This window comes from Malaclemys terrapin, chromosome 4, assembly GCF_027887155.1.
Source record: "Malaclemys terrapin pileata isolate rMalTer1 chromosome 4, rMalTer1.hap1, whole genome shotgun sequence".
In the NCBI taxonomy this organism is placed as follows: domain Eukaryota; kingdom Metazoa; phylum Chordata; order Testudines; family Emydidae; genus Malaclemys; species Malaclemys terrapin.
Window position 1 is genome coordinate 40,789,243 of NC_071508.1, and position 16,588 is coordinate 40,805,830.

Sequence of the window (16,588 nt, forward strand, 5' to 3'; positions counted from 1 at the left end):
AGGAAAGATGGGGGGGAAAAAGAGGGAGGGGGATTAGTTTGAAAAAGAGCAGACTGAGGCGAGATACAACAGTCTTTAAATACATAAAAGGTTGTTATAAAGAGGAGGGTGATAAATGGTTCTCCTCATCCACTGAGGACAGGACAAGAAGTAATGGGCTTACATTTTCACAAAGGAGATTTAGGTTAGACATTAGGAAATCTTCCAAACTGTAAGGGTTGTTGAGTACTGAAACAAATCACCTAAGGATGTTTTAGAGACTCCATCATTGAAGGTTTTTAAGAACAGGTTAGACAAACACCTGTCCGAGATGGTCTAGATAATACTTAGTCCTGCCCCAGTGCAGGGGACTTGACTAGATGACTTATCGAGGTCCCTTCCAGTCCTATGTTTCGGTGAATCTAATCCCTTGTGCAAGATTCTGAAAATGTAAATGGCCAAGAAAAATTAGCACCCAGATTCCACAGCCACAGGTGCACTGTAGCAATATATGGATAGGTTCAATGAGCTGGTAAGCACTGGTCAGTGCTTTCTCAGAATCCTCAACTTCAGAGATTCTCAAATGGCAAGGATGGCACTGATTGGAGAGACTCGTCATGTCAGTAACTATAACAGGATCCCGAGGAAACCTCCCTTTTGACTGGAAAGAAAGATGGTCAGATAATCCTTCTCTATGGTATACCCACTCTCCACACACTCCTTGGGTGGGTTCTGATACCTGATCTGAACTGTGGAGCTCAGCCTCTTTGCTATGTGTGTAATATGTTTTTTTTTTTTTAATTTCACTGTTTTGAACACTGCCCGCCAGCCTGTCTGACTCTAAAGCCCCAATTTAGCAATGTGCAGCTTTGTACCTGGATTAGCCTGCTTCCATGGGTTTGATGTTGGTTTGGGGTATCAGTTAACATCTTGATACATCTGCTGGAATTAGTTCACATGTTTTCATCGCATCACCTTTTTCACATGGTTTGTGATTGACTCCTGTTGTGCTATTCCAGCCTTTGCGTGACCTGCTTCAACAGTGGTTAGACAAGCTCCCCCAGACATGATCAGAATGACATAGGGAGGAATCTGCTACATTTTCAATAGCTCTTTCATGTCTGTGTGGAGAATATGTTTTGCATGTGTAGGCCTTAAAACATCTTGACTTGGGACCTTTGGAAAATTCATTCCTAAACTATGAGCTAGGAGCTGCAGCTTCTGTCTCCTGCAGTTTTCAGCATGATCTAGTGTGTAAAGTGCTGGACTAAGGAGATCAGAATTCTAGTCCTCGCTCTGCCGCTGACCTGTGTGACCTTGGGCAAGTCACTTCTTACGCTCTCTCTGCGTGTTTCTTTATCTGTGTAATGGAGATAATGATGCTTACCTTCCTTTGTAAAGTGCTGTGAGATCTACAGATGAAAAGGAGTTAAGAACGATTTAAATCTTTAATGCATCCTCTTGATATATAATTTTTTTTTTTTTTTTAATATTTCCATTTGACAGATATGTCGCTTAGGACCTGAAGGTAATTGGCAAATGCTTCTCCTGCACAACAGGATCTAGGGAAGAATTGCGTGATTCCAAGGCCAGCCTTCAAGATGTGGACTGCTGTTGTATTTTTCCTGTTGTTTTCCCTGTGCATATCTGAAAACAAAATTTCCACCTTAAAGGAGAGAGGCACTCGGGTGATACGAATAAACTGGCTGAGCAGTGAAAAGCATTGCAGACGCGCTTGTAGAGGCCTATCGCCTTCAGGTGAGCTGGTCTTCCTTTAGCATAAAAACTGTCTGGGTTTCCATGTTCTTAAAGGGCTCTTCCCCTTTCCCCACATTTCTCTTCTTTTACTCCATTTGTTTACAAGCATTTATAATTATAGCTTCTGTGTGCAGTTCTGTGGTGGCTCAATTATTTCTGACAGCTTTGTTTTAAATTGAAAACAGAGCAGCCATTTCCCAGGGCCTTTCTAGCTTCCATAAGAAGCAGTGGGCATATGCGCTGATAGTGTGCGTGTGACTGGTGTGAGGTCACTTAACTCTATCAACGTACCATGCAGCCAGATGTTTGTAAGCGAACATTGCTACAGCAGACAGCTGTGCTGGTTGAGCAATCTTTGCTCGCTAATATTCGCACTTGCATGTTTTCTGTCTTGAAAGAAGCTAGTTGCTTAACCCTGCACTAGCTTGGCAGAGAATTGACAATTTAAAGTGACTGACTAGTGATATTTTGGGTACATATCTTGAGATGCCGTAAAGGGCCCTGGTTTTCAGAGGATGGGTGTTCAGCATTTTCTGATCAATCCCTTTTGAAGTGTCTCCATTTGGGCCCAAAAAATGACTTTTGAAAATTTTGGTCTTTGTAAAGTATCAGAGCAGTGCTGCAGTGTGTGAGATATTCACGTGTTCCTGAGAGGGTCTAGTTCAGCTTCCGTAACGCATGGATTCCCTGGGGTGTTAGGCCCTTGGGGAACACGAAAATGCATTTTATGTCCAGAAATTTGCAAATATGGATACCTAAATACTGTATGTAGCTTGACTCTTTTTTTTTTTTTTCCCCTCCCTCAAAGGTGTCAGGTAAATCTGAAAATCAGGCCATTTATTGAGGCATGTCACAGGCTGGCTGGCCAGCCCTTTCCAGCAAGCTGGGCTCAGCCTTGCGTGCGACTGGATAGCTATCCCCCAGCTGAGAATGATGGAGACTTGATGAGTGACCCCAATTGCAGGGTATCAGAGAGAGGCCAACTACTGTGAACTCAGTCTAGAGGGGAGCCAAGAGATTTCCATCTCTGGGAAGGGTTTGGGCAAGTCAAGCTGGAGGAGACCCACAGGAAGCAGGTCAGGCTCATGTTTGGGGGGTGAGGAGAGAAGAACTGAGATAGGACCTGTAAAGAAGTCCCTGATGGAAGCTGTTGGAGTTCCTGGGAAGTGGGGCGGGGGGGGGAACCTGCTGGGAAGAAGCCACGTAGGAGAAGCTCTGCAGGGCCCAGGAGTAGGGGCCAAGAAGCAGAGAACTTCGGTGTAGCTAAAGGGGGGCAGAGGAACTGTTAGTTTAGATATTTATTTGAACTTCCAGGGTAACCAAATGTCCAACTGCAAGGGGATTGAACTTCTAATGGACCTGGCTAGACGCCAGGCCAGACCATGGAAGATTTGGGGAGAGAGAGAACATCACAGGGCCCAGGAAGTGGCCACTGGCTGGGCTGGGTGGGAGGTTCTAGAGGCGAAGTTCCTGCGACACCCTAACACCAGGAGGCGCTATGGCACTAAGAGCAATCACTTACAAGGTTCTGAACTTAAACCCTAAAGTTGGAAAAATTTGGCCTCGGCCCTTCCAGCTGTCAACTTGGGGACACACTGCACCTACATGCTGATTTTATTGATTTACAGAGCACCTGTTGCTCCTGGAGTCATGTGATTGTATGAGAATCCCAGTTTCATTTAAAGAAATGTTTGTCCCTCATGGCTTCAGAGAAAAGCTGGTGCATGTGAACTGTAAGGAAAATACTAAATTTTGGATCTCTTTATTTTTGAAAACATTTTTTTTTTTTTTTTTTTTTTAAGCCAGTCTCCTGATTTTGGGGGGCCTTTCTGACTTTTTTGAATGCTTGGAATTTACAGTACTTTCATGTGTTTAAATGCTTCTTTGAATCAGAGCTTTGGGGAAGGGTTAATCTGTCCAATTTTGTAGAAACCAATGGTGCCATCCGAGATGTGCTGGTTTGGTATCTCATACGAGACTGGCACAGTTTGACCCTGGTCATGGTAGATGCAGGATGGATGGTGTACTCTCTCCAGATTTCTCAGTCACCTCTGCTCCTGCAAGAATGTACTATGTGCTGAAAGATGATCTGGAAAGAAAGGAATGAATCCCCCTTCCTTTTTCACTGGTTATTTTTAAGGATATTACTAGAGCTACATATCATAGAATCATAGAATATCAGAGTTGGAAGGGACCTCAAGAGGTCATCTAGTCCAACCCCCTGCTCAAAGCAGGACCAATTCCCAGCTAAATCATCCCAGCCAGGGCTTTGTCAAGCCGGGCCTTAAAAACCTCCAAGGAAGGAGACTCCACCACCTCCCTAGGTAACGCATTCCAGTGTTTCACCACCCTCCTAGTGAAATAGTTTTTCCTGATATCCAACCTGGACCTCCCCCAAAATACATATCCAAAAATACATCTTTTTGTTCCATGCTTCTACCCTCCCCAATTAAACTTTTTATTTTTTTAACCCTCCCCCTCCCTCCGATATCTCATTGTTACAAATGGATGAGGGGAGCACAAGGTCATAGAGTTTAAGACCAGAAGGGACTACCCGATCATCTAGGCTGATCTCCTGTATATCACAAGCCAGCAACCCCCCTCCCCACCAACCCCAACAACTAAAATTGGGCCCAAAGTGTTACAGACCTCCGAAGACTAAACTATTGTGTGCCACAGGCAGAGAATAGGAGGGGCCAAGGCGCACCAGTGCCCGAGGCCCCTGTAATGGCAGGGAATTGATTTAGTGAGAGAGACCTAGATAATTCTGGTAAGTCAGCCTCACTCACATGCTGCAGTGGAAGGTGGGAAAAAAACTCTGGTCCCCACTAGTCTGATGAGGGGAAATTCCTTTCTGACCCAGAAAATAACGATCAATTAGATCCTGAGCATTCTCAGTACCTTCTTAAAGCACCGTCCCACTCCGCCCAGTGTGTCTCATCTCCAGCTGTGGTCGTCTGATGCTTCAGAGGAAGACCAAAAACCCCAAATCCAAAATACATTGGAGGAGGGAGTGGATTCCTTTCCTGACCCCTACTTAATCCCCAAAGCATGAGATTTTAGCAGCATGCAGGTATCAGTCTGTATTGTTAGGCCTGGTCTAAACTAAAAAAGTTATACCACTATAACTATGCCAGTTCAGGGGTGATTTTTTTACCTATATAGTTCTATTGTTCTAAGCCCTAGTGTGGAAGCAGTTAGACTGGTATGAAAGTGATTTATACTCGTATAGCTTATTCCCCTTCCCGTGTGGGAATAAACTATACTGATCAAGCACTTTAAACCAATACACCTGCATCTTCATTGGGGAAGAGTTGTCACTGGACTGTAAACTCTTTGGGGCAGGGACAGTCTGTTATATGCTTGTACATGCCTAGCACAAGGGGGTTTAGGCTAATGCCTCACGATGCTACCATGATGGAAATAATGATGGAGAAATCTCTCATCTTTTGGCAAGGAGGCTGGGGCCTGGAATTCCCAGGTACTGGACAAGCAAAACCAATGACTCTAGTGGGAGGGATTGGTATTGGGAGGGGATTGGCTTGTGTATGTTGCACAGTTCTGGAGTTTTTTATCCAGCTGGGGAGGCTGAAACGGGGAATATTTGTGTTTTGGAGCACAGAATTTCAAGGAATTTCAATTCCCAGCTGGCTCAGAAGAGCAGAGCTAATGTGTCGTAATTATGGGACATTCTACCCAGTACAAGAGAATGGAGGGACAGTGTAGCATGTCCACACAAGCCAGCATCCTTGTTCTCAGTGTACATTGCACACCTGCGGGCTTTGTTACTGCTTGTCTGCAGAGATCTTCACAGTTCTGTCCCTTGTCTCAGAGGCTGAATTTTTTTTTAATATAGTGTTTTAAAAAAAAAAAAAGTCCGTCCTGTGGAGGGCCAGATCTTGGGTCCTGCCCCTGCACGATTCCCTTTAAAATATCTCTGAGTGTCCCGTTTTTTTATCTCCAGTAACTGACTGAGTGTACAGACAAGATAGAAAATATGTTGTTGGGTATTTGGGGCTTTTTCCTCCCCCAAACACCGGTATTACAGGATTTGTGATACCAGTTCAGTCCAATTAGCCTGGTTTTCTGTGATAGGGTAGGACTGGGAAACTTACACACCTGACCAATTGTGCACGTAATGTATGGTGTGAAAAATTTCTTCTTAACCCCTGCCACGATCAGCTTCTGCCCTGACACATGCGATTTGGTTATAATTTGCCATGCACTGAGGTGTGTTCTGTCCTAGACAACTGAATTGAAGATGTCGTTTCTGGCCCAAGCGGGGCTTAGAGTCTTAAGGGCCTGACTCTGAGAAATGCTGAATGCCCCAACCTCCAAGCAACTCAGTGAAATTCCACTGGGCTGTTTTCTGAGCTGCCAAAGAATGTAAAGGCTTTTATTCACCCTCCCCACAAGTTAAGAAATTTTCTAGATGCTTTTTTATTCTCAGGTAACCTAAATGGCTTAGTTTTATACTTTCAGGCTTGCCATGGTCTTAATCCTTGGTGAAGACCAGTGGCTTTGGAGATAACTTTAAACAAAAAACACACTACATGCAGCATATGATTGCTCTTCCCCCTGTTCACACTTAATGTTTTTAAGAGTGTATGAAGGTGAATCACTCCGTATAGCAGTATGTATGAGTTACTCCTGACTGGATTTTGCGCCAAAAAGATTCAAAATTCTGCATATTTGTCAAAATAATGCAATATAATCACACCAATTTCAATTGTTTTGGTAATTAGTTTAAACTACAATACAGAAAAAAGTCACAGTAACTATTCAACATTTCCTAAACACATGAAAGTTAAGTTACAAACACTTGGTAACTAATATCCTGCATTCCAGTTGTAATCCTGGATTTTCATTTAAATTACATTACAGAACACCAAACAGCAAATAATTTTAAAATCATTTTAAATTGCTCAGACTTTCACACATGAAAGTCATACAGTTTTTTCTAATCGTTGTCCTGGACCTGGCTGGGTACTTTGGGAAGTGCTTGGTTCTGATTGTCCTGACATTTTATTGACTGCTTGGCAAATGTTTTATTTGCTCTCGTCTTTCTTTCTGTCTGTCTTTCTTTCTTTTTTGTTTTTTCCCAAATGGGTAAGTAAAATAAATCCTGAGCTGTAATCTAACCCCATTGTGCCACTTTGGCACAGGAAAAAAGTGAGAAAGCACATAGACCTTCCTAGCTGAGGATTCCCTTACTGTCCTTTATAATAAGGCTCCTTTACATCATTCTGGCAATGCAGGGACCTCAAAACTCTCACCGGTTTTATGCTCCTGGGGGAATTGACTGAGAATGGAAACCGTTAGCTAACAATAGGAACATTAACAGTGTTACTACATAGACAGGCTGCTACATTTCTGCCTCAGACAATGAGATCAGTTAACTCAGGCAGGCTGCTACATTTCTGTCTCTAGCCTGCCTCGTGCATAATAAAAAGCCCTACCCTTCCATGCCAGCGAGCTACAGTAGCAAGTGGGAAGGACAGAGGCGCGCGCGCTCGCGCTCTCTCTCTCTCTCTCTCTCTCTCGCTTGTTGGCACACATGCACGTATGCCCTGCCCAGCTCCCCCGTCACCCCCCCCCCCACAGTGATCAGGCATGCATGCCCAGCCTCTCCCTCCCATCTCTGAAGCTGCTCCAGGCACGCTGGAACAGATGTGCTGCTGGGGAAGAGGCGCGTGTCCCCTAACAGACTTTTTTGCATTTTTTCGGGAGGGGCAAAGAAAAATGCAGGCCTTATGAATTCTGCACCCCTATAGGGGTGCGGAATTCTGTCAGGAGTAATGAGTACACTGTAATTGGCTTCTGACTGACCAATTGGACACTGCCTGACTGGTCCCTCACGACTTTGTTCCAAGCACTCCCCATTTTCTGGCCAGCCATCCTGTACAGTCTCCTCCCATGTTCACTTGACTATATTTTCATTAGGTTACTGACGCACTCTCTTGAGGGTCTAAAACTGTAAATCACACTCTTACCCTTCTGCCTTAGCACCAACAAATTCTTCTTTTGCTATGCTGTGTTACAGCTCCTTGCCACCTTAGGCTGTTAGTCAGCCAAACAAGCTCCTTAGGACTCTGCCAGTCCTCACTTTCCCTTACAGGTTAACGCTTGGAGTATTTCAGTTCCTGGACCCTCCAGAAGCAACTCCTTGCAGCATCCAGCCCCTGTCACTGGATGCTGACAGAAATACCAAGCCTGCTGTCTCAGAAAAGACAGAATACACACTTGGCTCAGCTTAGGGTGCACACGTCCATCTAATATTACATTGGCTTCTGGAGGGTCCAGGAACTGAAATGCACCAAACTGAGATGAATTTATGATAAAACCAGAATAAATTTATTAATCTGTTCTTTAAGTGATACTAAGCAGAGATAATAGAAACAGGAAAATGGTTACAAATAAAAGTATAATCACACTTTCTGGAGACTAAAACTTAATTCAACGGGTTACAATCCTTGTCTAAGAGAAGCTTTTTACCTAAAGAAACCTTTCAGCATCACCCACCCCATTCACAGAATGCTAATAGCACTGAACTCTTTGTCCTCCCATTAGAATAACAAAATGTTTTCTTGCTTCTGCCTATTTTCCCCAGAGTTTGTCTTTGTCACTAGAGTCAGGATGAACCGGTCTTCCTGTGATTCCACATCTTCATGTTAATTTGCTCTCCTGTTTATCTCCAATGCAAGTGAACTGTCCATTGCCTCTGGCATCGCCACACTCAGTTTGCATTAGAGACAGGGAGATAACTAGTCCTCCCTCTTTCTGAAAGGAAATCTATTTCTCCCTTTATTTGGTTACAGACTTTAAAGCATAATATCAGTAAGTATCCATAATTCTTTGTTGATATATACATTTCACAGTGATATTAATGGCCAGTATGTCACCGGCTTTCCTTTGATATCTTACATGTGTTTTATAGGTAAATATGATGGCCATGTGTTAGGTGTAGAGAGTTTCAGGCCTGATAAGAGTTCCTCTTACATGGCAGTGAACCCTTTGCCAGTGGGCATTGAAAGGCTCTTATAGGTACATTCTACACTTCAGTTAAAAAACCCGTGGCACCAAGTCTCAGAGCCTGGGTCAGCTGTTCTGGGGTTGGACTGTGGGGCTAAAAAATGCAATGTAGATATTCGGACTCCAGCCTGAGCCTGGCAGCCACAGTTATGCTGTGGGTCTTTTATTGCAGTGTAGACATACTCTTAGAGTCACTCTCACGATCACTTCACAGACTCTGGGACTTCACACCCCAGAGTGCATTAGTTTGTGGTTTGGGGGAAGGACACCAATAAAGAGTGTGTGCTTTCTCTCTATCTCAGCACTGTCTTAAAAGGGGTAAGAATTTTAGTCATGATGTGACTTTCCAGCAGATAAGGTCAGGTAGGACTCCTCTAATGCTTTTCTTAATTGGCCAGTAGCAGTGCTGTTGGGCTACTCAAGGTGATATATTTGGTTCCAGTGGACTCAAGTGGGGAGCTCTGTGAACCGATCTACCTGGGCCAAATTCACATCTAGTGCAGCTCCATTGGTTTCACTGGAATTCTAGCCACGTGGACCAAGTCTGAATGTGATCCTGCTGGAATGCTGATTGTTATTGGTTTCATAACAGAGGTTCCTGTTACCAAGTTTGTAGGACGTTCAAGTTAACGTGGAATTGAAACCACAAAGTAAAGAACTTTGCATATAGCACATTTTGGTCCATTTTTCTGTTGTGTGTAAAGGAAAACTCACGGCACAGTGAGATTTTATTTTTTAAATAGCTTTGCTAACGGTAAAATCCCAGGACCACACTGGGTCTGATGTTTTTTTAAAATCAGGACTTCCTTCCATTTATGTAACCTCTTGTCTTGTGTTTTAGGTAATCGTTACTGCAACTGGTCAGTGTTCTATCAGAATCGCTGTGTCCTTTTACACTGTCGCCATCTGTATGTGTGTCAGAATGCCAGCGCTCAGGACATTAAAAATCTACTTGGAGGTAATTCTACACTGTAGGGCTCCTGGTAAAACCAGATAGCCCAGTCACCTTTACGATAAAAAGATTGCATCATACTAAATACTGTACACTCAGTGCTTTGCTGCATCTCTGGCTGAGAAGGGGGAGCACAGGATATGTTTGTACTTTAGAATCTGTCCATTGGAAGATTTGTCCCATTGTGTCTTCTGGTAGTTGTAATATTGAAAGAACATAGTGTGGTTTTTAAAGAAACATGATTTTTAGCGTGTCCCTGTGAAAGGGCTCACTAGGCACACCTATCGCACCCTATACTCTGTCCTTTTGGACCTGGGGACTTTAATAATAATTAATAATAATTTAAAAAAAAAAAAACCCTGAAAGGAGAACATCTTGGGATTGGATTTCCTTTGACTGCCAGGATGTCATGCCAGAAGCGGCAGGCTGCATGGGTAATCAGAAAGGCATTAGTAGCAATTGCTAGCCATGGTTTTACAACAGCAGGGGCTTCAATTTTAATTAAAAGTGACACCATAACGAAATGGAGCTTGTTGGCAATTGGGGAACCAATCTTGAAACGTGTTTAAAAATTCCTCTGTAGACAAGTTTTTAAAAAACAACAACAAAAAACTCCCTCGAGCTCATCCATGGTTCATTTTGTGTTGTGAAAGGTTGCTTGAGGATTTAACGGCTTAGCTCTTTTAATGCTTTTAGGATTCATGCTGCTAAAAGCCTGATCATTAGCTGAGGCACCTTATGTATTTAAGGGGAAATTTTCAAAAAGTTTTAAGAGGGGTAAAATTATGGAGCTAAATAAAGGCCGTGAATGTGCCTTTTAACGTGTAAGAGCACAGGCCTTTGGGTTCTGTCACTGGTTAGGTCAGAGTGAAGGGTACTGCTGCTCTGCTTTTGAGAACCGTTTGAGCGGTGAAGTGTTACCTTCCTTTGAGCAATTCAGAGGGTTCCAGTCCTGGAGAGACAAATGACAGAGGTGTCTGGCATAGAGGGTAACCCAGGAAAAGATTCAGCTTATGAGAGGGCTTTACGCAAATAATAGAGGATATGCTAGGTTTGACACTGATCTTATTTACACTGGAGTAAATAGGGCAGTAGTTCTCAGACTTTTGTATTGGTGACCCCTTTCACACAGCAAACCTATGAGTGCACCCCCCCCTTACAAATTAAAAACACATTTTTTATATTTAACACTACTATAAATGCTGGAGGCGAAACAGGTTTTGGGGTGGAGACTGACAGTTTGCGACCCCCACGTAATAACCTTGTGACCCCCCCCCCGAGAGGTCATGACCCCCAGTTTGAGAACCCCTGAAATAGGGCGTAACTCCATTGAAGTAAGCTGCACATCATCTGCTTCAAGAGATACTCCTGACTGACTTCAGTGTGAATGAGATCAGAATTAGGCCCATTGGTTTTTGAACTTTTGTTTTTGTTTTCAAAGAACTTGTCCTTAAGAAAAGAGAAGCACAGCCACTTGGCCGAACCAGCAGGCAAGTAGACTCTAACACAAGCCAAGAGAACCAGACAGAAAGTCAAGCAACGGTACCACCTTCACCATCAGCTCAAGTAAGGACTGTAATGACAGGTACCAGAACGATCCCACCAGCAGTAATTACAACTACTGTCACAACCACCACCACCACTAAAGCCACAACCACCCAATCCACCAAGGGAACCCCAGGTGAGATAAGTACAGCTACTCCATCAGCCAAAGGTAATGCAACTGCAGAGATGCTTGGGGTTCTGACAGCTAATACCACTATCCCTACTGGCACCACATCTCCAGCTGCCTTTTCTCTCACTTCAAATAACGATACTTCTAGCTCCACACCCACAGCCACCTTTGAAAAGACAAGTAATAAGATGTTCACTTCAGGAACTACAAAGGCACCAGCACCCTTGTCTCAAACTACTATTGCTACTTTTGAATCGAAAGTGAGGACTGCAGTGTCCCAAACAAAGTATCACAATGCAACCATTGCCACACGCAGCACTCCCACGCCTAGCACAGTTATTACTGTGGGGGTTGGCCCATTGACAACAAGTTTATCTATAGTGACAACCACCGACAGCCTACAGGACTTGAAAACACATTCCCCAGATTCTGCAGTCACCAATCCATTTTCAAAGAGTGCCAGTCCCACAGTGCCAACAATCAAAGCTACTTCATCAACTCTTGAGCCCCTGACAACTACAGTGGAAAGGCCCCAGAATATCACGAGTAAGCTATCTCCTACTATCCCAGTCCGAACAAAGACTTCAGCAACTAACCAGCCATCAACAAAGGCCACCACTGGGCCTGGGGTGATAACAACATATAGTACTTTCTTGACTAAGCTTACCACCATGGGTCCAACAAATGCACCCAAAACAACAGCCTTGGGCGTTGGCAGAGATGAGCAAAACACAGACTATGACAATCTGCTGATTGCCACTGGGCCTCTGACTCAGTACTTGGTGGACACCGGTTCACTCCTGGCAGTACTTCTATTTGGGATCATATTTTTCATAACAGTCTTAGTTCTATTTGCCATGCAGGCCTATGAAAGCTACAAGAAAAAGGACTATACACAAGTGGACTACTTAATCAATGGCATGTATGCGGACTCAGAAATGTGACAGGCAGGAGCAGGGGTGCCGAGAGAGGCTTAAATATGTATCAAGGAGATGGAAAGCCTGTGACTTGCTCTTTCCCCTGTTTGCATACAAGACAAACTGAAAGTGCTTCCAAATTACTTCTGGTGCAATTTAGGAGAAATGCCATGTAGGATATAAATTTTTATTTTTTATCAACTGTAACAGGTTGCTATAAGAGCGGTAGTCATTTCTAGAACTCTTCCAACTGTGCTTCTGCCAATGATTTTTGCATAGCAAAATGAAACTACCAGGGTGAGCCATCACCCTCTAAGAATGGTATGTGCTTCCTAAGCTCTGTGTTTACTTTTGATTTAAGTTCCTTGGGTTTTGTTAATTTCAAGCACATTCCCATTTGTAAAATGGGGATGATGATGATGCTCGCCCACCTTCTATGAAGCACTTTGGGCTCACGGGATGAGAACTACTAAGTATTACTCTGACTGTGTTGGGGAGTTTTTAATCAAGTGAGCATCATGTTTCAGGAAGCTTCCTGCTTGTAAAGAGAATGGTTTACAAGATGCTATTAACACTCTGCTTACCGCTGATTTTAAGATGGTTCTTCCCAAGGTGCAGATCATTGTGTTTGTGCACCTATATGATCTTATTTTTGTATTCACTCACTCAATAAAAGGGGACCTGGAGGGCATGCAATGTTGTATTTGTCTATATTCCCCTCCCCATCCTGCCCTCAAAACGCATCTTGCAAGCAAGCTGGTATTTCTTCGCGGCTTATAGAACTAGCTCAGCAGGACAAGTCCAAGCTTAGGGCCCAATCCCATGCATAGGGTTGAAAGCCCTCAAGCCCATTGATGGCATGCAGCAGCTCACCAGAAATGCTAATCTTTCAGGATAAGGCCTTCATTCTCTGAGGCCCTGATCCTGCAAATGAGCCATACGTGCACAGTCCTGTTCACCTGCACAGAGCATGTTGACTTCAATGCAGGATTGGAGTCTGCATTTGCATTCAGTTCAGATTTGGGGTGAAAGCTAACATGGATCTGATCCTCACTGTCGTTTCCAACTGGATACCTCATCCTGCAACCAGCCCACGGGAGTGTGGCCTCCTGCCCATTAGCCAAAGAAAGCATGCGCTCGCCACATTGTCCTAGCCACAAAACCAGTGCAAGGTTGGGATGTTGGCAAGCACGAAGGCTTGCTTTCCACTGCCTTCTGAAAAGTAATTGGCCTCTTCCTGAGGTACCCTACATCAGGACCATAGTCAAGGGGGTACAGTAAATACATATAATGATCCTCTGCGAATGTTCTGAGCTGACTAAAATCTCCTTTGCCTGCAATGTTAACATTAATAGAAAACTGCACCAACACATGCTTGCCATTTTTACTAGCTGTGGCAGCCCACCTTTGACTAGAATCAGTTTCTTTCCCACATGCTCTAGGGCTTAGTGACAGGCGAACCTCCGAACGCCTGGACTTGGTCTAGTTGTTCATCCAAACTTCTTGACTCCACAAAATTTGGATGAAACTTTCCCACAAGAGCAGGCCTTTTCTTGTAAGATTTCCAGTATTTCCTGTTTCTAGTCAGGTTTTTCTTGTGGCATTTCCAGCCTTTCTTATGGCATTTTGCTGCTTTGTGGCCAGAATCAAAATGCAGAGGTGTGCGATTAATGAGAGTGAATTGGGTGGGTGGTGAAGTTAACTAAACTTTTTCAAACCTAAAAGGTTTGTTTTCAGTTCCATTTCTGCTGGGCAAATGTTCAGAGGATGGGGCTATATGTCTTGTAACTGAACTGGTTTGCCTGTCTCCTGATAAGTTTGAAATTAAAACACACATGCATTGGATGTGCTGCATGCCAAGTGAATACAGCACATTTCAGGTTATTTGGGGTTTTTTCTTTCCTGCTGCTCACTTAAGGTCAATGTAGGGCACAAAACTCAACATGATCTCCATTTGCATGGGTGCAATCCCCATGCATATCAGGATTTCCTTGTAGATGGATACACGTCATTTCCTCAAACACCTGTAATTCTTCAGTATGGGGTTTTGAGATAGTTTAACTTCGGATGGCCGTTCCTCATGGTGGGCAGGAACTGCAACCCACCCTTCCCTTTCCTCCCAGCTCCAGGCACTGACCCAGAATTTTTCTCCTCCCACCACATACAGTCTGTTGCTGGAATGGTGTTGGCAAGGTCCTCCTCTTCTCCCCACCCCCGAGTGGTTCTGCTGTTAACATCCCACTGAGATGCATTAGGCAATTCATCCCTCCTTAAGCTATTGTGTCAAGCTGCCTGCAGATATCACAGCATTGATTTGATTACACTTGAGTCACATTTCAATCTTCAACCGTGAGGTCTAGAAATTTATTTTGAAGGTGAAACCTGAGATTCTGATGTAATCATGTGACTCCTGCAGGTAGGGCCCTCTGCATGGGCCTATAGTGCCTCTGCCTCAGTCCAGCCCTGCCTGTGGCAGCAAATTCTTTGCTGCAGGATGTACATCTACTTGTTTCTTTGAAATAATATCAGTGCTGCCCTTTAATGCCCCCAAATGACACTTGTTTCTGGTATTGGGCAACAATTTTAAAAGTAAGAGCTGATCTATTTTCACTGTGTTCTCCATATGTTCAAATATGACTGTCCAATCTCCTCTAATTCTGTTTATCAAGAAAATGTTTGCAAAACCTTTATTTCTGCAGCGAATGCTACCTTACATCTAACCGTATCCCTTGGTCTTCTGTGGACGGCTTTGACAGAAGAAGACTAACACTGGACACACAACACTCTCTGGGGCCGTACACCATTTTATGATGAGGCATTGATTTACTGCCCTTTTGTGTGAACACACACCAGTGCTGTACTGATTTTTGGATGGGATGAGCCATAAAAAACATTTTTAAAATGGTGTATTTTAGGGAAGAGAACTTTTTTCCAAACTGAAAATGCGGGGGGCGTTAAGCTCAGTATGATGTAAAACCTGAGCTGGAATTTGGCCATGACCCTGTTGTTTCAACAGTCCTATGGGATTTCTAATGGACACAGTCCAGAATGCTGCTTTTGCGTCACAGCTGAAAGAAACCACCACCATAAGACTTGGTATTGACTCAGAGTGAAATGTGTGCTAATCACAGGCACTCCGCAGTATCGGCAGCCCTGTGTTTTCCACATAGGTCTCCCATCCATCCAACGACTGACTTGGCCTGACCTTGTTTAGTTTATTTAGAGTTGAGGAGACCAGAGGTGGAAGTGGCATTATTGTCCTGAAATTTTTTTTTCTATACTGCAATGCGCCCCCAGCATGTTTTGCTTTTGTATGTGTTGCCGCACACAAGCCAGAGATCTTTGTCAATCATTATGGATAATTTAACCAAGTGTGGTCCTACTTAGAATTGCCCAGTGCCACTTGGCTATGTTGATTGTACGTCAGTGGTTCCATAGCAGGTTAGCTCAGCTTAAAAATAATAAGCTACAAAATCTCAGCCTGGCTCACTGAAAGTTGAGCTGTGTTCTTTCTGAATCCTCCGTTATCACTACTAACGGTTCTCTCTCATCTCAATTCAGAGAACTCGCCAGGGTACAGCTTTGTCTTGCTATATATCTGTAAAGCACATAGCTCAGTTTTGGGCACTGTATAAGTAATTTGAACATACACACATTAGCCAGACAGGATAACTTGCCTCCTAGGGCAACAGCTAATTTTCTTTTACCAAACTTACTGAATCACTGACCACTACAGTGAAGGTAACATTTGGTCTCTGTTACCCTCCTGCATCTGCCTCTCTTGCCTTCATGGGGGTTATACAGGAGGATCCCAGGGCGTAATTTGAAGACAGACCAAAGGTTGACCCTGTGATGGGTTGGGTCATAGAAACCCCCTTGGGACTGCCACTTGATGTGCTGAGACTACCTCTGAGCCTGTTTTCCCTGGCAGCTTGGGACTTCAGAACCCTGCCTTGTTGAGCCAGACACACCAGTCTGCTCCAGCACAGACCCAGGATCTGAACCAAATCCCCCAAAAGCTGCAAACTTAACTGAAAACAGATTAAGAAGTGCTCCTGTCTTTAGCACCCAGATACCCAGTTCCCAATGGGATCCAAACCCCAAATAAATCAGTTTTACTCTGTATAAAGCTTATACAGGGTAAACTAATAAATTGTCCACCCTCTATAACACTGATAAAGAGAGATGCACAGCTGTTTGCTCCCCCAGGAATTAATTACGGTTAATTTATAAGCAAAAAGTGATTTTATTAAATATAAAAAATAGGATTTAAGT

The 16,588-nt window shown here is 43.8% G+C and overlaps 1 protein-coding gene across 5 annotated transcripts in view; it reads left to right on the plus strand.

The window, feature by feature from the left end:
• C4H11orf24 (chromosome 4 C11orf24 homolog) overlaps nucleotides 1-13,004 on the plus strand; it is a 93,143-nt gene extending 80,139 nt beyond the window's left edge. For all 5 annotated transcript variants that reach the window (XM_054028036.1, XM_054028038.1, XM_054028035.1 and 2 more), the window contains 3 exons: nucleotides 1,486-1,737; nucleotides 9,611-9,727; nucleotides 11,163-13,004. In XM_054028036.1, coding sequence (XP_053884011.1) covers nucleotides 1,581-1,737; nucleotides 9,611-9,727; nucleotides 11,163-12,340 — 1,452 coding nt within the window. In that variant the 5' untranslated portion in view covers nucleotides 1,486-1,580 and the 3' untranslated portion in view covers nucleotides 12,341-13,004. The remainder of the gene's footprint in view (nucleotides 1-1,485; nucleotides 1,738-9,610; nucleotides 9,728-11,162) is intronic.
• Nucleotides 13,005-16,588: the final 3,584 nt, after the last annotated feature.